We start from the raw sequence: 26,743 nt of genomic DNA, 5'->3' as shown, positions 1-26,743 counted from the left end.
GTTTCATAAGGGGAGGATGTCAGTGTTTGAGTTCCTTTAAGAACTAAACTGCTGAGTCAAGGTTATGCAACTAAAACTATACAGCTGTGATAGAAGTCACGAGAAGCACAGGTGTGGCCCATGTTACCAATCAGGCTTAGGATTGGGTGGCTGCACTATATCTGTGGTAGCATTAGCCACAGCACTTTGCCTTGGTTACATGCCGTGCCTTGGCCTTGGGCGATGCTGAATGACATATGTGAAGGAGAAACTCTGTTGAACTGTTTCTTGGAAGGAGTGACTTACTGACTGACTTGCTGGATTCATGTAATGTATTGGACTGACTTTTGACTTCTCTATTGGACTGTGATTTGGTGCTGCATATTGGAGGACTGCTATTCTGTGTATGACCATTGCCTGTTTTGACTGCCTCTTCCGTTTATCCCAAAATATATCTGTTAACTGGCTGTTGTGGAGTCTGTGTTTTTACCACAGTGTTCTGGAGTGCACCCAACTATCTACTCACTCAGGGGACCACACCTTCCTGCACATTCAAACTCTGTCACTGGGGAAGGCAATGGCAAGCCACCCCGTAAAAAAAAGTCTGCCATGAAAATGTTGTGAAAGCAACGTCACCCCAGAGTCGGAAACGACTGGTGCTTGCACAGGGGACTACCTTTACCTTTTTATTGTTGGAACTCTCTGTCTGGGGCAGTGATGCTCTGTATTCTTGTGCTTGGGGGGGTGGGCACAGTGGCAGGGCTTCTAGCCCCACTGGTGAACTTCTTGATGGCATTTGGGTTTTTTGGCCACTGTGTGACACAGAGTGTTGGACTGGATGGGCCACTGGCCTGATCCAACATGGCTTCTCTTATGTTCTTATGTATGAAAGACAGTGTTTCCAGGGTCAATTTTTGGTTTCCAAAATATCAGGACATTTTTGTAGCAGGAACTCCTTTGCTTATTAGGCTACACTCCCCCCTCCCCTCCCCTCCCCCCCGGATGTCGCCAATCCTCCTGGAACTTACAGTAGGCCCTGTAAGAAATGCCCTGTAAGCTCTTGGAAGAGGGTGTGGCCTAATATGCGAAGGAGTTCCTGCTACAAAAAAAGCCCTGCAAAATATTAAAGAAAACATTGAAAAGGGCAGGGGCATCCCTTTCCACGTGAACCTTCGGGAGTGGCCTTGAGTCAGCCATAGGTCTCGTAGGAGTTGTCCGTGAAAGGGCAGCTGCTGCCCTTCTCTTAGCTTCTCTCAGCCCCACCTACCTCACAGGGTGTCTGTTGTGTGGGACGGGGAAGGTAAAAGAGATTGTGACCGCCAGTTTGGTGTAGTGGTTAAGTGTGTGGACTCTTATCTGGGAGAACTGGGTTTGATTCTCCGCTTGTCCACTTGCAGCTGCTGGAATGGCCTTGGGTCAGCCATAGCTCTGGCAGAGGTTGTCCTTCAAAGGGCAGCTGCTGTGAGAGCCCTCTCCAGCCCCACCCACCTCACAGGGTGTCTGTTGTGGGGGAGGAAGGGAAAGGAGATTGTGAGCCGCTCTGAGACTCTTCGGAGTGGAGGGCGGGATATAAATCCAATATCTTCATCTACCTCACAGGGTGTCTGTTATGGGGGAGGAAGGGAAAGGAGATTGTGAGCTGCTCTGAGACTCTTCGGAGTGGAGGGCGGGATATAAATCCAATATCTTCATCTACCTCACAGGGTGTCTGTTATGGGGGAGGAAGGGAAAGGAGATTGTGAGCTGCTCTGAGACTCTTCGGAGTGGAGGGCGGGATATAAATCCAATATCTTCATCTACCTCACAGGGTGTCTGTTATGGGGGAGGAAGGGAAAGGAGATTGTGAGCTGCTCTGAGACTCTTCGGAGTGGAGGGCAGGATATAAATCCAATATCTTCATCTACCGCACAGGGTGTCTGTTATGGGGGAGGAAGGGAAAGGAGATTGTGAGCTGCTCTGAGACTCTTCGGAGTGGAGGGCGGGATATAAATCCAATATCTTCATCTACTTCACAGGGTGTCTGTTGTGTGGGAGGGGGAAGGTAAAGGAGATTGTGACCGCTAGTTCGGTGTAGTGGTTAAGTGTGTGGACTCTTATCTCGGAGAACCGGGTTTGATTCTCTGCTTGTCCACTCGCAGCTGCTGGAATGACCTTGGGTCAGCCATAGCTCTCATAGGAGCTGTCCTTGAAAGGGCAGCTGCTGTAAGAGCTCTCTCAGCCCCACCCACTTCACAGGGTGTCTGTTGTGGGTTGTGGGGGGGGGAGGTAAAGGAGATTGTGATCACTCTGAGATTCAGAGTATAGGGTAGGATATACATAGGCTTCCCAATCCCCAGGTCCCAGAGGGGGATCCCCCAGTTTTACAGGCTTCTCCCCCCCCAGCCAGCTGGCCGGCAGGGGAAGCCCCACCCCTACAGCCATCATGCACCTCCATGAACGATTCCCATAGGGAATGATGGAGAATTGAGCCGCGGGTATTGAGGGCTCTGGGGGGGGGGCTGTTTTTTGAGATAGAGGCACCAAATTTTCAGTATAGCATCTAGTGCCTCTCCCCAAAATACCTCCCAAGTTTCAAAATGATTGGACCAGGGGGTCCAATTCTGTGAGCCCCAAAGGAAGGTGCCCCTATCCTTCATTATTTCCTGTGGAAGGAAGGCATTTAAAAAGATGTGCAGTCCCTTTAAATGTGATGGCCAGAACTCCCTTGAAGTTCAATTATGCTTGTCACACCTTTGCTCTTGGCTCCACCCTAATGTATCCTGGCTCCACCCCCAAAGTCCCCAGATATTTCTTAAATTGGACCTGGCAACCCTAGATATAAATCCAATATCTTCATCTTCTTCAAGGGTGGGAGGGGTGGGAGGGCCCACAAGTCTCTTTTAGCTCCCAAAAGATGTTGGGAAACAGGACTGTGCTGGTAGATAAACTGCCCAGTAGGCTGGGGGGAGGGGGAGAGAAAAACCTCTCTGGCCTCCTTCCCTTCCTTTCAGGGGAGTTTGCCATCCGACAGTGAGCAGGTGAAACTTTCCCCTGTCTGCAGAGCTCTACACCTTCACCTGCTGCTTGCTGAGGATCAGGCTATTAAAGAGACAGTGAATCCTGACAGGATAAGTACTTTGAAGCCCCAGTCATTTCCCTTTTGCTTTGTGGTTCAGCTGCCTGTCTTTACAGGCTGATTTCTGCAGATAAGCCCCCTGCAAATACACCAGGCCTGGCTGGTTTCTGGTAGCTGGCCTTCCATCATTTTTAAGCAGTTCTCCTTCTGAACCAGCCTAATGCACAGTCCTGGATCGGGAAAGGATTTCTCCACCACTTATCTCAATGCAGGGTTGCTAACGAGCCAAAAAGGGGGCCATGGCTCAGTGGCAGAACACCTGCCTGGCATACAGAAGATCCCAGGTTCAATCCCCAATGTTTCCAGTGAAAAGCATCAGGTAGAATAAAATGAGTTCCCAGCTTGCTGGAGGGAAAGTGTAGATGACTGGGGAAGGCAATTTATTTAATTCGATTTATATCCCGCCCTACCCCACCGAGGCGGGCTCAGGGTGGCTGAGCCAAAAGCAGCAATGGCAAACCCACCCCCGTAAAAAAGTCTGCCGTGAAAACATCGTGAAAGCAACGTCACCCCAGAGTTGGAAACGACTGGTGCTTGCACAGGGGGACTACCTTTACCTTTACCTTTAGAACAGATTCATGTCTAGTAGCACCTGGGCTTGAGTTTCAGAGTACATGCTTTTGTGTGGGATACACAGCCGCCCTGAGCCTGCCTTTGGTGGGGAGGGAGGGATATAAATTAAATAAATAAATACAGTCAGCCAGTCTAATAGTTTATTGCAGGGGTGTCAAACGTGTGGCTGGAGGGCCAGATCAGGGCCCCAGAGGGTTCCTATCAGGCCTGCAAGCAACTCACCTTCTCCCTCTCTCTTGCTTCCTTCTGCATCTCACCTTGCTTTGCCAGGCTTGGTCAATCGCACAGGAGCTACAGAGCAAAGCCTCTGTTTTCTCCATTGGCTGACCAGCGCATGAAGCAACTTGTGTGCAAAAGCTCCCAATGCCCACCCGTTTCATGTTTTCCCCTGGGTCTTAGGCTCAAAGCATTGAGATTTCCGTAATGAATGCCTATAAATCAAAAATAGTTTGCACCTTACAAACGCACACCTGAACAGCATACCCAGGATTGCTACAGCACAGCCATTGTCTCCAGATTTTGATGCAATAATTCAGAGCAAGAGCTGTCAGCTGTCCGTTAATATTAACAAAATATTGCAAGAGTGCTAGTCTTTTAAGCATATTTTAAACTTGTTAAAAAAACCCTTCAATTGTGTTTGCCTGTGTTCTGCTTCCTGGCATGACATTTTATGACACACACGGCCCGGTCGAACAAGGTCTCATTTATATCCGATCTGGCCCTCATAACAAACGAGTTTGACACCCCCGGTTTACTGCATGTGGCCATAGGCCATTACAAGTTGAGAAACCACAAGGAATGATAATAAACTGAATCATGTCTTGAGCAGCTGCGCCGCTGTGAGCTCCTGCCCAAAATGAGACTTGCTGACCTTCCGCAGGGCTCTTTTTCTAGCAGGAGCTCCTCTGCATGTTAGGCCACGCCCCCGTGATGTAGCCAATCCTCCAAGAGCTGAGAAGGCTCTTAGTACAGGCCCTACTGTAAGCTCCAGGAGGATTGGCTACATCAGGGGGCGTGGCCTAATATGCAGAGGAGCTCCTGCTAGAAAAAGAACCTTGAAAGGTCGGATTCAGTGGAAGGCAGCTGCATGGATTCAAAGGGAGCCCAGGCCCCTTTAGACCCTGCAACTGGGAAGTGAGCAGAAGGTGGTGATTCAATTTGTCTCCGTCCAGGCTGCTGCAAAAAGCACAAGAAATAACTGGGTGGGAAATGGATGGAGGACGAGGGCAATCTTCTTGGCAGCCAAAAGCAGCATCAGACCAGGCTGGAGCTCTTTGAAGCTCTGAACTGGATGGCTGAAGCAGGGCTTTTTTTGTAGCAGGAACTCCTTTGTGTATTAGGCCACACCTCCCTGATGTAGCCAATCCTCCTGTAGCTCACAGTAGGCCCTGGACGAAGAGCCCTCTAAGCTCTTGGAGGATTGGCTACAGCAGGGGGTGTGGCCTAATATGCAAAGGAGTTCCTGCTGCCAAAAAAAGGCCCTGTCTGAAGCTGGTCTGCTTTCATCACATCTCCGCTACCTAGGCAAGGTGAACTCTGGTGACAATTTGGATGGGAGACCGCCAAGGAAGTCCAGGGTGTGCTACACAGAGGCAGCAACCTCTGGCTGATCGATTTCAGTTTGTGGGAACGACATGGTCCCTTCCCTGAAGCACGGGTGAAGCTTACTGAATTGCATCGAGAGCTTCTCCATTTCCTTTTTTGTAATTTTTTAAAAAATTGTGTGTGTGTGTGTATCTGGACCCTGGAAGTCATGGCAACCTCTGGTGACCGACCCCTACTCGGGGCCTGGAGGATATTCAGAGAGGTGGCTGAATGGTCTGCCCCTGTCCTCCCAACTTGGCATTTCAAGGAGGTCTCCCATGCAAGTACTAACCAGAGTTGACTCTGCTTAGCTCCTGAGATCTGATGAGATCAGGCTTGCCCGCACTATCCAGGCCAGGGTTTCATTGTCGATTTTAAGACTGCAGGATGTGAACTGTTCCACTCAGTTGGGGCGAGGGGGGGGATTAGAAGGAACATTGAAAATGGCAAACCAGCTCTGAACATCTCTTACCTTGAAAACCCTACCGTATGTCGGCTTTGACTTTCCCCCAGGTCTTTGGTAGCGGGGTGGATAAGATGTCAAAAATGGAGGGGTGCGGCTTTCTCATGGTTTTTTGACACCAATGACAGCTGGCTTGTCTGCACAACTTGGTTTCCAACAACCCGTGGAGGTGGGGAAATGATCTGGCCTCTTTAAAAGAGGCTCATTGTGTGGAAGGGGGCAGCTGAGGAGTTTCACGCCAAGGAGGTTAATAACATCACTCAGTACATAGCATCCGCCGTTAAAGGGACAGCTCACTATTTTTTCTCCAGGTGGTTGGAAACCCAACACCGACATGAAAAGGGCATGATTGAAACATTTATGCCCCATCTTTTAGTGAAGAATATTCATTCACAATCAGATAAATTCACTAGGTAATATTAACAATGACTGAAGAATGCCTACCCCACTCTAAGCCCATACCTTACAACTGTTCCTCTCTACCAAGGAAAATCCCTGTTTTCTACTGATGGGCCCTCATTAATTGCTTCCTATTTTCAGGGCTCTTTTTGTAGCAGGAGCTCCTTTGCCTATTAGGCCGCACCCCCCTGACATAGCCAATCCTCCTGGAGCTGACAGTAGGCCCTGTCCTAAGAGCCCTGTAAGCTCTTGAAGGATTGGCTGCATCAGGGGTATGTGGCCTAATATGCAAATGAACTCTTGCTACAAAAAGAGCCCTGCTCTCTTTTACCATAAGTTTTGCAGCTGGGAGGAGATACTGGGATGCCAGTTCCAATTTTTTGCTTACGGAAACTTCCAGCGTGGCTGTTGAAGGTAGGTCCCTGGCGCTCTAGAACAGGGGTCCCCAATGTGGTGCCCACCAAGTGTTTTCAGAAAATAGGAAGGGCTGGGTGGGGCTTTTGGCCCGCAAGACTCTGATTGGCCACTGGCAATTTGTTTGAGTATGCAGGTTTTTAGAAACATTGCTCTGGCAGCAGGTGCCTCTCCAGCGCAAGGATCTTCACTGTGCAACTGAAAGTAAGTTGCAGCAGACGTTTTGTGGCTGGCTCCACCTCCTAAAGAGAGCCAGTTTGGTGCACGGGCTCTTATCTGGGAGAACTGAGTTTAGGGTTGCCAATCCCCAGGTGGGGACAGGGGATTCCCCCATTTGGAGACCCTCCCCCCGCTTCAGGGTCATCAGAAAGCGGGGGGAGGAGAAGGAAATGTCTGCTGGGAACTCTATTATTCCCTATGGAGAATTTATTCCCATAGAAAATCATGAATTGATCCGTGGGTATCTGGGGCTCTGGGAGGGCTGTTTTTTGGGGTAGAGGCACCAAATTTTCAGTATAGCATCTAGTGCCTCTCCCCAAAATACCCCCCAAGTTTCAAAAAGGTTGGACCCGGGGGTCCAATTCTATGAGCCCCAAAAGAAGGTGCCCCTATCCTTCATTATTTCCTATGGAAGGAAGGAATTGAAAAGGTGTGCCGTCCCTTTAAATGTGATGGCCAGAACTCCTTTTAGAGTTCAATTATGCTTGTCACAGCCTTGATCTTGGCTCCACCCCCAGAGTCTCCTGGCTGCACCCCCAGAGTCTCCTGGCTCCACCCCCAAAGTCCCCAGATATTTCTTGAATTGGACTTGGCAACCCTAACTGGGTTTGATTCCTTGCTCCTCCGCTTGCAGCTGCTGGAATGGCCTTGGGTCAGCCATAACTCTTGAATTTGGCCTTGAAAGGGCAGCTTCTGTGAGAGCTCTCTCAGTGCCACCTACCTCAAAGGGTGTCTGTTGTAGGAGAAGAAGATAAAGGAGATTGTGAGCCACTCTGAGATTTGGAGTGGAGGGCGGGATATAAATCCAATTTCTTCTCCTCCTCCTCCTCCTTCTCTTTGCTCTATGCAGGGCTGCCCTTGACCCTGCTCTGGAAACTTCAGCTGGTTCAAAATGTTGTACCCCACCTGCTAACTGTGTCAGAACAGGATGAAGGACCAACTCTCCCCATATTGTCCCTGGTGACCCTTGTGGTCTTCTGAACAACATCTTCTGACATCCACAGACATCCGCTTAGCTTCAATCAGGGGCAGGGCTTTCTCCAGGCCATAACAGAGAAGGCTCACGTACAGGCAAATTTAGCCCCTTTGTAGGCAGACACCTGCAGAAGGCCCTGCTTAGAAGCTGATGTAGTGGAGCATTTGGAGGAAAAATGGTCCCACAGATATGAGGGTCCAAGACCACAAAGGGCTTTAAATGTGAACGCACATGAAGCTGCCATATACTGACTCAGACTCTTGGTCCGTCAAAGACAGTATTGTCCAGGGATGGAATTCTAGCAGTAGCTCCTTTGCATATTAGGCCACACACCCCTGATGTAGCCAATCCTCCAAGAGCTTACAAGGCTCTTTTTTGCAAGCTCTTGGAGGATTGACTACATCAGGGGTGGGTGGCCTAATATGCAAAGGAGCTACTGCTAGAATTCCACCCTTGGTATTGTCTACTCAGATGGGCTGTGGCTCTCCAGGGTCTCAGGTGGAGGCCTTTCACATCGCCTGCTGCCTCATCTTTTCCACTGGAGGTGCCAGGGACTGAACCTGGGACCTTCTGCATGCCAAGCAGATGCTCTACCACTGAGCCACAGCCAATACTTTACAGTGAGCATAGCAACAGATGGGATGACCTCCAAAAGGTCCTACAGTTAGCAACCTTGCTCGGGTCCTGTATACTAAGGGCTGTGGCTTCCTTGGAAGCTTATGCCTTTTGTTGGTTCTTTGTACTACTAGACTGCAGTCCAGATGCCAGCTGAGAGTATGAAACGGCAGAGCTTCTTATGTGACACAGAGTGTTGGACTGGATGGGCCATTGGCCTGATCCAACATAGCTTCTCTTATGTTCTTATGTGACACAGAGTGTTGGACTGGATGGGCCACTGGCCTGATCCAACATGGCTTCTCTTATGATCTTATGTGACACAGCGTGTTGGACTGGATGGGCCATTGGCCTGATCCAACATGGCTTCTCTTATGTTCTTATGTGACGCAGAGTGTTGGACTGGATGGGCCACTGGCCTGATCCAACATGGCTTCTCTTACGTTGCGAGCCTGTGGGAGAGTTAAGCCAGGAGAAGACTTCCCCTTAGTTTTCTCCCGGGGTTGTCTATAGAGCGGTCAAAGCAAGCCTGACCTAGAGTGATGCCTTTAACCCAGGTTTGAGTGGCAGGGATTCTGTTCATGGTATGCCTGCCATTTTTCTCACCAGCCCGCCACTGCTCCCTTTCAAAGCCCTGCTAAGCGTCACAGCCACAGGACGGCAGCTTCAAAGGTGACCAACCTCCAACCGTTTCTGCTCCAGCAGATTTAGATCGATCCAGGGGGGGCAGCCGGGTTGCTCTGAAGCTGTGGAACAAAGCTGGAATCCGGGAGCTCCTTTAAGACCAACCAAGTTCGATTCAGAATGGAAGCTTTTGTGTGCAGCATGCATACTTGGGCCAATTCCACATGAGACTTTTAATCCTGGTTCAGCCCTGTCCCCACACTGAAATTCTACGCTTGAATCATGGACTCTAGCATCTAGTGGGTTCAATGCAAGGAAAGGACACAGTTGCAGTGATCATAGGTCTCTTTATTAGCTACTGTCCAAAAAAAAGAGAAACACAGTTGATAAAACCGTGTAGCACAAATAATAAATAGCAAGTATTCAATACAGCATGCCATCAACATATAGTTCCAAAATAAGGTGCAGCCAGCTGGAAAAGTGTGGAATTTTGATCCTGAAAATATCGGACTGGTGCCCCAATTAACAAACGGATTGTGAACGAGCCGGAGCGCATTGACTTGCGGTGGAAGCCTGTGGTCGAGAAAGGCGTGAGTGCCGAAATCGGTCCCTTGGGCTACAAAGATTTTTCTTCTACGATCATTTTAATATCTGGCAACGAACACGGGCCGATTGGAAAAGTGACTGTTGGATCTTGGCCAATTGGACATTTTTGGGAAACGGTGTGAGAGTTTGGACTTTACTTTGATACCTTATTTTGGAACTATGTATGTTGATTGCACGATGGATTGAATATTTACTATTTGTTGTTTGTGCTACACGGTTGCTTCTCTTGCCTGTACTCTTTATTAGTTACAGCATGTCATCAGCGTGCAAAGGAGAAGATTGCCTTACTGGACCAACAGAGCCAACTATATACAGTTCAAGGTCCCCATGCTAGGACACCATTGGATCATTCAAACCAGCAGAGGGCCTGTGATAGGAGCAGGGCAGCAGGGATTTGGATCCTACCACCCATTGTTCCCAAGACCTCAAGCTCGGGCTAAAGGCTCCAATGAGCCAGGCAGGAGTACGGGTAATATTAACATCAGTCCACATACACAACAGAATCCTAGAAACCAACTCTACGAGTTTTTTAAATCTAGTATTCTAGTGCAGATCAGTTGGGGGGCTGGACCAGGATTAAAGGTCTAGTGCAGAATTGGCCTTCATCAGACAATGACATGGGGTGGTGGTGGTGGTTTAGAATAAGCAGAGGGTTATATTTCTCCCGTCCAGCCAACCTCAAGAGCATCTTTTGCGTCCAGTGCGTGCTTACTGGCTTCAATGCTATTTACTCCCAAGAAAGTATGCAGGCCATATATTACCATATGGGAATCGCCTTTCCCCATACGTACTCCAGAGAGCACTACGTTCAGGGTCTCAAAATCCCCTTAAGATCTCTGGACCGAAAGAAGCTGGATTATCCACCACCAGAACCAGAGTGTTTTCAGTAACAGCCCCCCCCCCCCCCCCCCCCGGTTTGTGGAAAGTCCTCCCTGAAAACATCAGGGTCCTGTGGGACCTGCCACAGTTTTGCAGGGCCTGTAAGACTGGATTATTCAAACTCACCTTCAACGGTTAGAGGGAGGTGGCTATTACCTTACAGCACCGACAATCTCCCTGAATTAATATAATGAAAATCAGAAACCTGCCATCCTGGACTTTTAATGAATGGACTGGCGATTGTTGATATGGAAATGTTTTATTATATATTTTATTTTTAACGTTCTATGTTTGCTAATTATTAATGTTTTTAACTGTTAGCCACCCTGAGCCTGTCAGGGGAGGGCGAGACATGAATCTGATAAATAAATAGAACAAAGTAGGAGTCAAGTTTGCACCTTTAAGACCAACAAAATTTTATTCCGAATGGAAGCTTTCGTGTGCTTGGAGCACACTTCCTCAGATGAGGAATCAGGTACCCTGAGCAGAGCTGCATAGAGCTGGTCGGCAGTGGTTTAGAACGCCAAAAGGTACAAATGACAGAACAGTCAAATTAACAAATTGAGCAAACCTTTGATCTGGGTAGCATGAGCTGAGAAACCAATAAAACAGTAACCTGTCAGAATGTCTGCTAATCACTCTTATTGTTATAAGCCTGGGTCAAAATGAGGGCATTTCTTTCTCAGACGTTTTTCCCATCCAGCTAATTTACCTTTTAACATGTAACATTCATATAGTTTGCCATTAGAAGAAAAATGCATTAAAATACAGTGGAAGATGGGTTTAGTATAGGTAATGAGATAAACAGCCCATCTCCCTATTTGCATAGGTCAATACAACTAAAAGAGAAAGACAGCTAAAAAAGAAAGACGGGGGCGGGGGCTGCCAACTTGGCTCTAATGCCCTGCATGGCTACTCGGGAGCAAGTCCCACTGAAATATTTGGGAATCACTTCCGAGGAATCACGTCAGGCCTTCGCCAGCCTGAATCAGGCTTACTTGGGAGAAACCCCTTCCCACTCCCAGTTACTGACCGGTAACAGCCTCAAGACTAAACGCATTTTCTTCAGAGTAAGTCCCCTTGAAGCCCATGCTGGCCCCGGAGGAAGTATGTCTAGGTTCCGGTTATGCAGGCGCGGTCCTACTCAGGAGTAAGCCTGCCCCGTCAAAAGCAAGAGACGTGAGCAGGATCTCGGCCCCGATCCTTGGGGCGGGGTTCAGCCGGCGAGCGGCGTCCCTTGAAACTAGCCGGTCTTACACCCGAGTAAACCCGCCTGTCCCACGGAGCTGCGGGTACCTCCCCCCGGAGTTCCGGCCCGAGCAACCGGAGCTCCTGGAGGATTGCATTTCGAAACCCGCTCCCCCCATTCGAAACCAACGCTTACTCGCGAGTAAGCGCGGCCACGGCTCCGCGGGGAAGCGAAGTCCCGCCGGCTGCAATGCAACCTCTCCCCTCCCTTGCAACCGAGGCTTACTCCCGGGTAAGCGCGCGGCCGCCCCGCCGATCGCCGCCCCTTACTCCCGAGTAGACCCGCCGGCGCTTGAGCTGCGGGGGCTCGACCGTTGCTCCGGCTTTTGCATGTCGAAGAGCGCCCCCCCCCCGCCCTCTGATATTGGTGCTTACTCCCGAGTAAGCGCGGCCGGGCCGGCGATCCTTCTGCACCACCAGCCAAGGAAGTCGAGCCCCCCTGCAAGAAACCTCCCCCCCCCGACCTGCTCCGATTGGAGGGAGTCCCAGAGGTTACCGCCTCCTCGTCTCTGCGTGCGAGATTCCCTGGTGTGGCGTTGTGTGGCGGAGATTTGTCTTTTTGGCAAAGTCTCTCTCTTCCCCTCCATAGGAGCCGCCGCCGTCCGAGGCTTTTCTCTCTCTCTCTTTTGCAGGGAATCAAAGCAACCCGCGGCCCCCTCTCGGAAGGACGGGGGGCGGCTTCTAGCAAAGATCCCAGCAGAGGAAGGCAAACGAAACCAGGGAAAGCCGCACTTTCCCCGACACCCCTGGAATTGCTTTCTACCAAGCCCAGCCAGGAAACGCCGAGAGGGCTCTGGGTTTGTTTAACCCCCCAACTTTTACGCGACGCGGGATTCGAACCGGCGAAGGCGGGGGGGGGGAGGAAGAAAGTTCGCAGAGCCCGGCGACGTCTCGACGCTTCTCTTTTCCGTCTCTTGGCTGTTGCTTTCGGACCCAGCCAAGCACGTGCCCCCTGCTCCCACCGCGCCAGCTGTGAATTGCCCGGGTGGTGCGAAGATCTTGGGAGTTTTTTTGAGGGGTGTGTGTGAAGATCTTGGAGGATTTGGGGGAGGGGGAGGCAGGCTTCCTCTCTGCCTTCTTGCCCCCCCCCCCCCTCCTTGGAAGAATTTAAAATGGGCCCAGGACTTGCAAGCCGGAAGAGATGGAGTTGAACTTTGGCTCCGAGGGAATGCGAAGGTGGTGGAAGGATTTAAGAGGAGCCTTTTACTCTTGAGGAGCGGCTGACCTCCCACGTCCAAGATGGGTACTCGGACCAATGCCCCTTTAGCCTTCAGCCTGCTTTGGGGTGCTCTGCTATGCAGGGGTGAGTCGACAAAGGGAATCTGGGCTTCCTGAAATACATGGGTTGCCAGCTGACCAGAGAAATGACTTCCCTTAGCTAGCTCCTGTGCATTTAACTGCTGTTTCTTCTAGGACAACCTGCAGCCCTGGAACTAGGCGATTGTCTAGGGCACTGGTCTTCTGGGGGAACCAAATTGGGTACCCCCCCCCCAATGTGACTCAGTGACATTATCAGTGGGGGGGGGGGCACCAGAAGTTACCCTTGCCTAACGTGCCACACAGCCTAGGGCTGGCCCTGTCTGCGGGTGACATTTCCCAGGGCTTGAAGATGGCACCCTTACACCTGCAGAAGAAACAGGTTAGAGACACCGATAGATAGCAGAGCGAGTTAAAAGGGTAGTAACTTGAGCATAGCGCATGGCGTTGGGGGGAAGGAGGCCCCAGTCCCATAGAAAGAGGGGTGCATTGCAGCCTGCACTCTTCCCCTTTCCTGTAAGTCTTTGGAATCCAACCCTAATGAGTCAATGTCCAGAGGAGGTGTTCACCTATGGCAAGGAATCAACAGCTCCAGGCGACCATATGGGAGAAAGAGTTGGTTCTTTTGCCACTGCCCCTTTCAGGCCATATCAAATCCATTTTGAGTAGGCTTAAGAAGTACCTGAACAAGGGAGCTTTATGTCACATACACCTCCCCCCCTCCGACCCCCCGCCTTGCAGGTTTCTTAAGGCACTACTGGTGTTGAATCTAGGCTCATAAGTATGGGGGAACTTCGCTGGCAGACACTGTCCACTGGCCGGGAGGAGGTAACTGTAGGGGAGAAAGCCCTTGGATTGCTTAAATGAAGGAGCCATGTTACATTCTTCTTTCTACTTCCCCTCCCAAGAAAAAAAATCACTTGTTATATCCCCCCCCAATAGAATTGGTTTAATATTCTCATTTGAACTATTTCCAAAGCCCCACCCCCAAATATTTCCATTGATCAATTTGCTTGGGTAGAATGCAAACTCACCTAAATGTTGTGATGCTACAAAAGGAGTGGCAAATATCCTAGCAAGTCCTAGATCTCTGGGGTTTCTGCCCATCACCTTTCGTTCTCCCCCTCCCTGTGCCCTATATGCCACTGCACTGAATCCCATCTACTATGGGTGGGGGCTACAAACTAGCATTGAAGATCCTAAGACTCTGCAGTCCTCCAATAGACATACATTCTCTGGCTGGAATTCAGCCCCCCTTCCCTAAATGCTGATTGCATCTAACTTCTAACCCATGTCCCTACTTATAATTTGTTTCACCGATTATGCTGTGCTCTGTGATACTTGTTTGTGCCTGTTGGTTGTTGCAGTGTTATGAATAATGATGGGGGGAGGGGGAGTTTGCCAGGCCACCATGGGTTAATGTGGAATGAATCCCTGGGGTCAGACTGGATGACCTTCAGTAACCTTCTGAATGTGTAGGTCGATAAATATTCTGTCTTCCTTCATGTCTCCTGGCTCCCCAGTTACTTGCACGCCATTGCTCTCTGCAGATGTGGATGATGGATTTACTTGCATCTGTATCTTGTGGCAAAAGTTTCCCCTAAGCGATTTCCCCCCCCCCCCTTAAATTTAAACAAAACACCCAAGAACAATGCAACCCAATTGAGGTTGTTGATCTTTCCCCCTTCTCCCCTGTTTGCCACAATTAGATTTGTAGCACAAGTACAACGTGAAGGACTGGGGCAGACTCATATCTGTTAACCTCCAAATGGGGTTCGGCGTGGTGGCCTCAAAATATACTGGCAGTGCGACATTTATAGAAGGTATATTTCTTTTATTTTAAGGAGTAGACTCACAGTTTGAGGCTGCCACTAACGCCATCGGATACAAGTTTTCCAAATGCTGTTATCCGTTGGCACTGTGATTGGGTTTGTGTTTTTTGGAGAGAGGCACTTGCCTTTGTGTTGGGGGGGGGGTGGCTAAATGATTCCCATATTAGCAAAGAAATGAATTTGGAAAGGGAGAATCCACTCTGAATACAACGTTGCTCCGGAACACGCAGAAGAAGAGGGTATTTCCCGTCTTTGGGATTTTTTTTAAAAAAACCATTACGTATTAAATGTGCCAAGCCTCCCTCGCTCATGTAGAAGATGGTTAGAATTTGGCTTAGTATAATGAAGCTGAGAGAAACTTCCAGCAGACACATCCTCTTGTGGGAACCAAAATGATCCAATGCTTTAAAAAAAGGAAAAGAAAAAAAACCATCTCTTATCCTTGTTTCGCTCTTCCTCCCGGGATGCTACAGAGTTAACACACAACGATGCTGGATATCTTGCAGACTGCTGTATTTCTTGCTTGGAGCTGCTGAGAAACCCTATCGGGCTAAGGAGGTGGGGGAAAGACAACAGTCACCCGTTTGGTGGCTTCTGCATTCTTCTTGACCCATAAACAAATTTATTTCCTGTCTTATCCCATTGGCATCGGCTGGGCGTGACGTCAGGAGAGATCTAATAAAAGGCTCCTGACCCTACGGCCGCTTTTGCTGGTCTGTGGCTACTTGGCTTCCCTGAGATGGCTGCCCGGAGGAATCTCTCTGGAGTTGCAGGGCAGATGAAATTAATCAGTATCTCCCCCCTACACACAAACACACATGCCGCCACCACCACCACACTGCAAAAGGGACCTTGAATTGGACCAGGGCGCCCAGCAGTGTAGAGGGGAGAAGACACATTGAGACAAATAGGCCGGCTGCAAATGTTGCTGTGGCGTTAATAGATCTTTTGGGATTGTGCGAGGTTGAGTCTCCTGAACGTTGCTGATTTAGAGTGCTGCCCTTGCCTGGAAAGTAGGTTTGCCGAGTCCAATTCGAGAAATATCTGGGGACGTTGAGGGCGGAGCCAGGAGACATGGGGGCGGAGCCAGGAGCAAGGTTGTGACTGACATAATTGAACTCCAAAGGGAGTTCTGACCATCATGTTTAAAGGGACCGCACACCTTTAAGTGCCTTCCCTCCACTGGAAATGATGAAGGATAGGGACTCCTTCTTTTGGGGCTAATAGAATTGGAGCCCCGGATCCAGACTTTTTTGAAACTTGGAAGGTATTTTGGGGAGAGGCACTGGATGCTATGCTGAAAATTTGGTGCCTCTACCTCAAAAAACAGCCACCCCAGAGCCCCAGATACCCACGGATCAATTTTCCACTATATCCTATGGAAATCAGTCTCCATAGGGAATAATAGAATGCCCAGCAGACACTTCTCTACCCCCCCACCCCGCTTTCTGATGACCTTGAAGTGAGGGGAGGGGCCTCCAAACCGGGGAATCCTCTGCCCCCACTTGGGGATTGGCAACCCTATAGGAAAGGCTAAAGAGTTCGAGGGTTTTCCCCTTTAGGGCAGAGATGTGTGAGAGATGTATAAAGCTGTGGATGGGGAGAACTTTCGCCTCCCTTGATGCTAGAATTTGGGGTCAATGAAACTACGTAATGGTACTTTCAAGGCATACAAAATACAGTTGTTGTGGACCCCCCCCCCCCTCCCTGCAAGCACCATTATGTTCACTTGTGGAATTCACTGCCACAAGATGGGATGAGGCTGGTTACCTTAGGTGGCTTTCAAAGAGGACCGCAGAGAAGTCTTGGGAGTTACTAGCCGGTCTTGATTGGATGAGTGAAAATTGAGGATTCAAAGGCAGTGGCCAGTCCATGGAGGGACTGTGGCTCAGTGACAGAGCCTCTGCTTTGCTTGCGGAAGGTCCCAGGTTTGATCCCTGGCAGGGCCTTTTATTTGTAGCAGGAACTCCTATGCATAATAGGCTACACTCCTCTGATGTAGCCAATCCTCCAAGAGCTTACAGGGCTCTCAGTACAGGGCCTACTGGAAGCTCCAGGAGGATTGGCTACATCGAGGGAGGGGGGTGTAGCCTAATATACAAAGGAGTTCCTGCTACAAAAAATGCCCTTATCCTCAGCATCTCCTGTTAAAAGGACCAGCCAGGAGGTGATGGGGAAGACCTCAGCCTGAAACCCTGGAGAGCCTCTGCCAGCCTGAGTAGACAACATTGACCTTAGAATCATAGAATCATAGAGTTGGAAGGGACCTCCAAGGTCACCTACTTCAACCCCCTGCACAATGCAGGAAACTCACAAACACCCCCCTAAATTCACAGGATCTTCATTGCTGTCAGATGGCCATCTAGCCTCTGTTTAAAAATCTCCAAGAAAGCAGAGCCCACCACCTCCCGAGGAAGCCTGTTCCACTGAGGAGCCCCTCTAACTGTGAGGAAGTTCTTCCTCATGTTGAGCTGGAAACTCTTTTGATTTAATTTCAACCCGTTGGTCCTGGTCCTGCCTTCTGGGGCCACAGAAAACAATCCCACACCATCCTCTATACGACAGCCCTTCCAAGTACTTGAAGATGGACCAACAGTCTGATTCAGTAGAAGGCAGCTTCATGTGTGTTTGTGTGTCATGTGGGGCCTTGGAGATGGTTCAAAAACTTACTTGGATAAATGATTGGGACTATCTTGCTGTGTATTGCTTGTTGTAAGTATGATCCTATTATATTACTGCTTCATGTGTTATATGTCAAGGGGATGGGATATGGCTCACTGGCAGGGAACATAAGAGAAGCCATGTTGGATCAGGCCAATGGCCCATCCAGTCCAACATCCTGTCTCACACCGTGGCCAAAAAAAACCAACAGGTGCCATCAGTGGGACCAGGACACTAGAAGCCCTCCCACTGTGCCCCCCCCCCCCAAGAATACAGAGCATCACTGCCCCCAGACAGAGTTCCAACAATGTGCTGTGGCTAATAGCCACTGATGGACCTCTGCTCCCCTCTTGAAGCTGTCTATGCTTGCAACCGCCACCACCTCCTGTGGCAGTGAGTTCCACATGTTAATCACCCTTTGGGTGAAGAAGGACTTCCTTTTATCAGTTCTAATCTGACTGCTCAGCATCTGCTTCGCATGAGGGAGGGAAGGTCCCAGGTTCAGTCTCCGGCATAAATGGTTCACACACTTACCTAGATAAATGATTGGGACTATATAGTCTGTACTCTGTGTAGCACTTTTTGTAAGTAGGATCCTATTTAACTGCTTGGCATGCAGAAGGTCCCAGATTCAATCCCCGGCATCTCCAGTTTATAAATTCACAGACTTACCTAGATAAATGATTGGGACTACATAGCCTGTACTGCTGCGTATTGCTTATTGTAAATAGAATCCTATTATGTAATCTCTGTACTGCTTCATGTGGCATGGGGAGGGGCTGCGGCTCACTGGCTGAGCATCTGCTTGGCATGCAGAAGGTCCCAGGTTCAATCCCCAGGATCAAGCAGTAGGTAATGTAACCTGAGACCTTGGAGAGGCACTGCTGATCTGAGCAGACTGTGATGGGCCAAAGGTCTGATTCACTATAAGGTGGCTTTATGTGCTAATACTTTATGCTATGCTCCAGTTCTTTCTGGTAGTTCCAGACTTCTGAAAATCCCAGGGCATTTGGTTATTGACTGCCCCGCTCTGTTGATTGTACTGACTCGCTCTTGAGTCCCTGGGAGAAAGGAGGACTATAAATAATGTACCGTAGACTAAAGCAAAAGTCTAGTTGAGAGTCCGTTTGGTATAGTGGTTAAAGATGCGGACTCTAATCTGGGAGAACCGGGTTTGATTCCCCACTCCTCCACATGCAGCTGCTGGAATGGCCTTGGGTCATAGCTCTCATAGGAGTTGTCCTCGAAAGGGTAGCTTCTGGGAGAGCTCTTTCAGACCCACCTAACTCTGTTGTGGGGGAGGAAGATGGTGACTGCTCTGAGATTTCGAGTATAGGGTGGGATATAAATCCAATATCTTCTTCTAGGCAGTAGGTGATGTCAAAGACCCCTGCTTGAGAACTCAGGAACGGCTGCCAGTCAGAGCAGACAACATTAACATTGATGGACTGTTTGGTCTGATTCAGTATAATGTAGCATTATATGTATTCAAAAGCCCATACTTTGGTGTGGGAAAGTGGTTAGAGCACCTGCTTGACATGCAGAAGATCCCAGGTTCGATCCCCAGCACCTCCTGTATAAAAAGACCAGGCAGGCGGTGATACTAAAGTCCTCTGCTCGAGACCTTGAAGAGCTACTGCCAGTCGGAGTAGACAATACCTTGATGGACTTAACCAGAGGAGGGCAATGAAGATGGTGAGGGGTCTGGAGACCAAGTCCTATGAAGAAAGGTTGAAGGAACTGGACACGTTTAGCCTGGCGAGGAGGCAGCTGAGAGGTGATAGGATCACCATCTTCAAGTACTTGAAGGGTTGTCCCATAGAGGATGGTGTGGAATTGTTTTCTGTGGCCCCAAAAGGTAGGACCAGAACCAATGGGTTGAAATTAAATCAAAATAGTTTCCAGCTCAATATTAGGAAGAACTTCCTGACTGTTCCTCAGTGGAACAGGCTTCCTCGGGAGGTGGTGGGCTCTTCTTTCTTGGAGGTTTTTAAACAGAGGCTAGATGGCGATCTGACAGCAATGAAGATCCTGTGAATTTAAAAAAAGGTTAAGGTAGTTCCCTGTGCAAGCACCAGTCGTTTCCAACTCTGGGGTGATGTTACTTTCACAACGTTTTTATGGCAGACTTTTTATGGAGTGGTTTGCCATTGCCTTCCCCAGTCATCTACACTTCCCCCCCAGCAACCTGGGTACTCAGGGGGAGGTATTTGTGACTTTCCTGCATTGTGCAGGGGATTGGACTAGATGACCCTGGAGGGCCTTCCAACTCTATGATTCTATGACTGTTGTTCTGAATCAATCTAAGGCAGATTCATATTTTTTCATATGAGGCTCCACCTGCTGTTTTAAGTGGTACGACACACATTTATGACCTTGCTGAGATCTTGGAGGCTGTTTTTAGGAACAGCAAAGGCATGAACAATGGAGCCTTGCGAACATCGCCTGCCCGGTTGGAACCGCTGATGCTGTTGGCAGAAAAAGCATCCACAGAGGCACCAGAGTGAAGTTTCATAAGAACATAATAGGGGGAGGGACGGTGGCTCAGTGGTAGAGCATCTGCTTGGGAAGCAGAAGGTCCCAGGTTCAATCCCCGGCATCTCCAAAAAAGGGTCCAGGCAAATAGGTGTGAAAAACCTCAGCTTGAGACCCTGGAGAGCTGCTGCCAGTCTGAGAAGACAATACTGACTTTGATGGACCACAGGTCTGGTTCAGTATAAGGCAGCTTCATATGTTCATATAACATGAGAGAAGCCATGTTGCATCAAGCCAATGGCCCATCCAGAACAACACTCTGGCTAAAACCCAGGTACCATCAGGAGGCACACCACCGGTGCCAGAACTCCAGAAAAAACAGCTGGGAAGAGATCAACAGTTCTCATAGAAGAAAAAAAAATATTAGATTCTTGCAGAAGAAAGAACTGAAGCCCATTTGGGCATGTTAGGATAAAAGGATAGCAAACGGAGCCCTGCAATCCTGCCCAGAGCAAAATGAGTCCATTGAAATAAATGGGTTTAGCTCAGTGTTTCCCATTTGCAGGGTCGTGACCCGGTACTGGGCCATGGAAGCCTCACTACCGGGTCATGAGAAAAGCCAAAGCTAGCCCCACCCCCAGCAAAGCTAGCCCCACCCCATCTCTGTGTTGTTCAGAGAGGAGCTGGGCTGCCTCTCCTTCCTTCTCCCCTGCTCCCAGTGTTTGAGAGGAAAGCTAGCATCCACTGGCACTTTAGACCCATGAAGTGTTCTTCAAGGTATGAGCTTTTATGTGCCTTGCAATTTTTTTTTGGGGGGGGGGATTTCCCCAGGAGGCCTGGGTGGCAAAGAAGGGAGTGTGTGTGTTTTTCAGCCAGGAGGGGTGGGGAGTGGGCATTCCAGTAGTCCCTGGGCAGAATTTTTGCTGGCTGGGGTCATCTGATGGTGAGGACAGCTTTCTTTCTTTCTTTCTTTCTTTCTTTCTTTCTTTCTTTCTTTCTTTCTTTCTTTCTTTCTTTCTTTCTTTCTTTCTTTCTTTCTTTCTTTCTTTCTTTCTTTCTTTCTTTCTTTCTTTCTTTCCCTGCAAGTGATGCTCTGTCTGTATCCTTGGTGCTGGGAGGGGGGAAGCAACAGTGGGAGGGCTTCTAATGCTCTGGCCCCACTGGTGGACATTCTGGTGCTTTTGGGGCATTGTATGAGGGAATTTTGAACTGGATAGTCCACTGGCCTGATCCAGCATGGCTCCTCTTATGTTTATGCCTTTCCTTCTTTCCCTTTCTCTTTCTTTCTTTCCTTCCATTTTTATTGGATGAAACTTTTCTGTTCATCATACTGCTGTTGCAGACATAGGAGCTCTGCCAGTTGTAGTCAGGTAGCTTTCTGTGAGATTTCTGTGTGAGTGAGAGTAAGAGGTGTGGGGCAGAAAGAGATTATTGGAGATTACTGTTGTATATCTCAACAGCACTGGAAGAGATGGTACTATGAACTCGGCACCATTTTACTGGTCCTGCTTTTAACATCTGTTTGACACCAAAGTTAAACTCCTCCTGTAGATATTAAAAATGATGAAAGTAGTTCACTGGCTAAGTATCTGCACAACAGGTTGCTTTTAAAGGCATGGGAAACACAGCTGCAAGCCCCTCATAAATATCCTTTTTGGGATAACTGCAGAAAAGCTGGTATGAACTTCATATAACTTGAAATTAATTCATTAATTGCAGTACAATTCTCTGCTACCTTTCACAGCAATTTCCCAGTGTTTCAACCAAAGAAAATTATGAAAAATAGCTGTCGAAAGGTTTTCTTGAAACCAAGCAAGCTTGGTTGTAGCTTGAGGCAGGGTTCCAGTAGTAGCAGCTGAAGGAAGGGCCTACTAAATGTGACAGCATATTTTGAGGTAGAGCAGCTGCCAGGGCCCAATGTGGGTGGTACATAGTGCTGGCATTCCTGATGGCAATGGCAACAGCCCTCCCAACTGCATTCACTGGTCAGTGCTGTTGAGGAAGGGATGTGTAGGTGGTGCAGGCAATTGAACATGGGCATTAGGAGTGCTTGCAAGCTGGAGAAGAATACACAAACAGATAGGTGCATGCAGGTGTGGGGGTGAAAAGAGAGGACTGCCTACTTTCCACCCCCATTTTGGCTCAGAATGAGTTTCAGAGAGATTCTTCTGAAAATGAATTTACTTCCGAAGAAGATGCATGTTTGGGGGAGTGCCCTGGAAGTGACATCACAGGAAAAGGTGGAGTTTTGGTTCAGTGTGCTCTGGAAGTGACATCACTTGGTCCTTGACACCACAGGAAATGACATAATTCCTGTCTCCTGGCTCCACCCCCAAAGTCTCCTGGCCCCACCCCCAAATTTTAATGGGCCACGAAGGAGAAGTGTAAAAATAACCGGGCCACAAGAAAGAAAAGTTTGGGAAACCCTGGTTTAGCTTATTTATTATTTTTATTTACGCTATTCATAAATCTCCTTTCTTACCTGGACTCAAGGTGGATTACACAGTGTGAGGCAATGTAATCGACAGGATGGCAAGTTCCAGGGCTTTTTTTGAGTAGGAACGCAGTCCCAGCCGGCTTGGCATCAAGGGGTGTGGCCTAATATGCAAATGAGTTCTTGCTGCGATTTTTCTACCCCCCTCCCCCCCCCCAAAAAAAAGCCCTGGCGAGTTCAATAAACAGCACAATGGGATTTAGGGTTTCAGAAGCAACCAGAACCGAAGCAAAGCAGAAGTTTTAATATGACACATGAAATGTTGCAAAATTCCATAGCAGGATCCTCGTCTCAGCAAGCTAAATGCAGTAATCTTGACCACAGTCCCTCATCATTTTTTTTTTAAAAATAACTTTTGTGAATTATTTAGTACAGTGCAATTCTAATGCCTGCTCGGAAAAGCCTCTTAAATAATTCAGTTTTGCACAGCATGTGGGAAACCAGGAGAGTTGGGACCCTCCCTGACCTCAGGCAGGCCATTCCACAAAGTGGGGGCCACAGCGGAGAAGGCAGTTCTTGATTTTGCTCATTTCCAGCTTGGCGCCTGCAGAAGATCCTGCTTTGATGAGTGATTGAACATAGGGGGGAAGGCAGTCTTGCAGATACGAGGGCCCAGTACCATGAAGTAGGGTTGCCAGATCTGACTTGGAAAATACCTTTGGGGGTGGGTCCACCAGAGGGCGGGGTTTGGGGAGGGGATGGGCCTCAGCCTGGTCCGATTCCATAGAGTCCACCCTTTCAAGTAGCTGTTTCCTCCAGGGGAGCTGATCTCTGCCAGCTGGAGATCAGTTGTAAAAGCAGGAGATTCCCAGACCCCACCTGGAGACCGGCAACCCTAACGAAGTGGTTTTGCCATTCCAGTGGAATCCTCTTCAGAGTCACATCATTTGAAGCACACAGGCTCAGAGGGGGTGTTAGTTGAAGACTTCTCTTATGGTCTTATGCCTGGTGCAGTGATTCTTTGTACTCTTGGTGCTTGGAGGGGCCACAGTGAGAGGGCTTCTGGTGTCCTGGCCCCACTGACGGACCTCCTGATGGCACCTGTTTTTCAGCTTTAAATTTTTTTATTGGTTTTCCAAAATGTAAAAGAGACGGGACAAAGAAATAAGAAGAATTAGAAATAGAAAAATCAATACAAATTTAATCTAATCTGCATGAAGCTATTTCCTTAAGAACAGGTATTATCAAATATTAATATCACTTTATACTATATCATGAGAATCTAAATAAAGTACTTTAGCAATTGTAAGTCTTCATTCAAATTATTTACTTAAGCTTACATTTCTAGTACAAATATATGATCATGTCATATATATTGTCTGGAAAATAAAAAGTAAAAGTTCACACCAGAGAATCTTAAGTATCTAAACAGAGATAAAACTTCACTCAGTGTTTTCTTGCTTAGATTTCCCAGCCAGCAGCTGGGATAAATAGTTCATCTGGGCTGCTTCCAAAATTTTCCCCATCAAGTCCGATCTCATGGGAATTTCCTGGAGTTTCCATTTCTGTGCCAGAAGAATTCTAGCTGCTGTATCAATATGCGCCAATAAACGCCTCATTTCTTTCGTGTAGTCACTAGGATATATGTTCAATAAAAATAGTTCTGGTTTAAATTGAATCTGTATCTTCAGAATTTTCTGTATTAGTTCATGAACCATCTTCCAATAGTCTTTCACAACTTCACAAGTCCACCACATATGGTAAAATGACCCAACCTGCTTAGTACATTTCCAACACTTATTAGACATGTTAGGGTACATTTTACAAAGTTTTTGTGGAGTTACATACTATCCGTAAAACATCTTATACAGATTTTCCTTAAAGGTCACCGACTTAGTTAGTTTAATATTAAGTTTCCATAGCCTCTCCCATTCTTCTAACATAATATTGCAACCAACATTCTTAGCCCATTGAACCATGCAGTCTTTCACAATCTCATCTTGCATCTTCATGTGCAGCAGATATGAGTATAATTTAGAAATTAGTTTTTCTTGAGGACCCAAAAATATTTTGTCAAATGAATATTTCCCATATTAAAATCTATTATCTTATCTTTGGCACATCTGGATTCCACTTGTGTTCTCAACCACCAATTTATTTTAATCTCCATCTCTTCTAATCCTTCCTTGGTTTTCAGTTGATTATCTTTTTCAGCAGTTCCTCATATCTATAAGATCTGATTTGGTCATGAGATTTGGAGGTGTGAATGCTTCCACTGGAGAGGCACCTGTTGTTGTTTTTTTGGCCACTGTGTGACACAGAGTGTTGGACTGGATAGGTCATTGGCTTGATCCAACATGGCTTCTCTTATGTTCTTATGTCTGGAGCAGTGATGCTCTGTATTCTTGATGCTGGGGGGGGGGGGGCAGTGGGAAGGCTTCTAGTCCTGGCCCCACTGATGGACCTCCTGATGGCCCCTGGGTTTTTTAGCCATTGTGTGACACAGAGTGTTGGACTGGATGGGCCATTGGCCTGATCCAACATAGCTTCTCTTATGTTTTTATGTCTGGAGTAGTGATGCTTTATATTCTTGGTGCTTGGTGGGGACAGTGGGAGGGCTTCTAGTGCCCTGGCCCCACTGATGGACCTCCCGATGGTGCCTGGCTTTTTTGCCACTGTGTGAAACAGAGTGTTGGACTGGATAGGTCATTGGCTTGATCCAACATGGCTTCTCTTATGTTCTTATGTCTGGAGCAGTGATGCTCTGTATTCTTGATGCTGGGGGGCGTGGGGGGGACAGTGGGAAGGCTTGAGAAAAGGTGTGGGTGGGTGCCTTGGTGTCTCTGGGCACCGTGTTGGGGATGCCTGTATTAAAGCGCTGGGGAACCCTTGCGACTGGATTCTCTGGATGGATTTTGTTTCAGACGAGGGTCAATCTCTAACCATATTAGATGAAGCAGTGCCTTTCTGGGGTCTTTTGAATTCATGGTTTTAATGCATTTTGCATCCCAGGTCGCTTTTTAAAAAATGCCTCATGAGTTGCGGGGAGCAGGAGCTATGTATTTTCCCCCTCCTCCATTTTTGTTCTCCCACGAGCCCTGTGAGGAAGGTTCAGCAGGGAGAAAATGACTGGCCCAAAACCACCCAGTGCACTTTCATAACTGAACAGGGATTTGAATCTGGGGCTTTCCAGTTCAAGCTCGACTCTCGTGCCACATTCGGTCTCTGCTGTGAACAGCCAGTGCAGAATGACTGAATTGAAAGCCCACCCCTCCCCCCCCCCGGCTACTCTCTATAGAAACTTAGGGATGGAATACTTTGTCATTATTTGTTACATCCCCCGACACACACACACACACTTTTCTCCCTCCACAAGAACTCAAGCATTGTTAAAGCATGTTTAGGAGCTGGGCATGTTTAGCGTGGAGAGGAGGTGGCTGAGAGGTGATATGATTACCATCTTCAAGTACTTGAAGGGCTGTCCTATAGAGGATGGGGTGGGATTGTTTTCTGTGGCCCCAAAAGGCAGGACCAGAACCAATGGGTTGAAATTAAAGCAAAAGAGTTTCCAGCTCAACATTAGGAAGAACTTCCTGACCGTTATAGCGGTTTCTCAGTGGAACAGGCTTCCCCGGAAACTGGCGGGCTCTCCTTTCTTGGAGGTTTTTAAACAGAGGCTAGATGGCCATCTGACAGCAGCGCGGATCCTGTGAATTTTGGGGGAGGTATTTGTGAGTTTCCTGCATTGTGCAGGGGGTTGGACTAGATGACCCTGGAGGTCCCTTCCAGCTCTATGATTCTAGAGCAGGGTAGAAATCCCAAATGCTCATTGTATCAGTGGGGACACAGTAGGCACATTATCCCACTGGGTCTGGACACAGTATTAGACAATCAAAATCCTGACTCGGAGCTCAGCCCCATCCCTTGCAGCGCATCGCAGCTGCATCGATCAGAGCTCTGGTGGCGTCCCATGTGCTGCTTGGTTTGCGCAGTGCTTGCAGGCCGTTGTGACAGCGATAGGAGCTGAGTTATGGCTCCAGGGGACTGGAGCTAAACTCCACGACAGATTGCAAGACCTCAGAGACAGGGAATCTCTGAAGACTAGGCCAAAAAGGAGGGGGAAAGAGAAAAGGAAATGATGCAGAAGGAAGACTCTAAATATACTCTTGTGAGGTATACTGTATACTGTTCTATGAGAAAGTGGTGATACTTGTGTATAATATCCAGGGCCGGTGCATCCCAGTAGGCCAGGTAGGTGGCTGCCTAGGGTGCTACATGGCCTCAGGGGCAGCCAGCTGGTGCTCCCAGTTTGGTGTAGTGGTGAAGTGTGCGGACTCTTATCTGGGAGAACCGGGTTTGATTCCCCAATCCTCCACTTGCACCTGCTAGC

At 48.4% G+C, this 26,743-nt stretch overlaps 1 protein-coding gene across 1 annotated transcript in view; it reads left to right on the top strand.

Annotated features, from left to right (window-relative positions):
- Positions 1-12,927: 12,927 nt before the first annotated feature.
- TMEM132C (transmembrane protein 132C) overlaps positions 12,928-26,743 on the top strand; it is a 393,879-nt gene continuing 380,063 nt past the window's right edge. Inside the window, exon 1 of the mRNA XM_060249642.1 lies at positions 12,928-12,997. Coding sequence (XP_060105625.1) covers positions 12,934-12,997 — 64 coding nt within the window. The 5' untranslated portion in view covers positions 12,928-12,933. The remainder of the gene's footprint in view (positions 12,998-26,743) is intronic.

This window comes from Heteronotia binoei, chromosome 11 (assembly GCF_032191835.1).
Source record: "Heteronotia binoei isolate CCM8104 ecotype False Entrance Well chromosome 11, APGP_CSIRO_Hbin_v1, whole genome shotgun sequence".
Lineage (NCBI taxonomy): Eukaryota > Metazoa > Chordata > Lepidosauria > Squamata > Gekkonidae > Heteronotia > Heteronotia binoei.
This window is presented reverse-complemented; position numbering and strand designations above follow the sequence as displayed.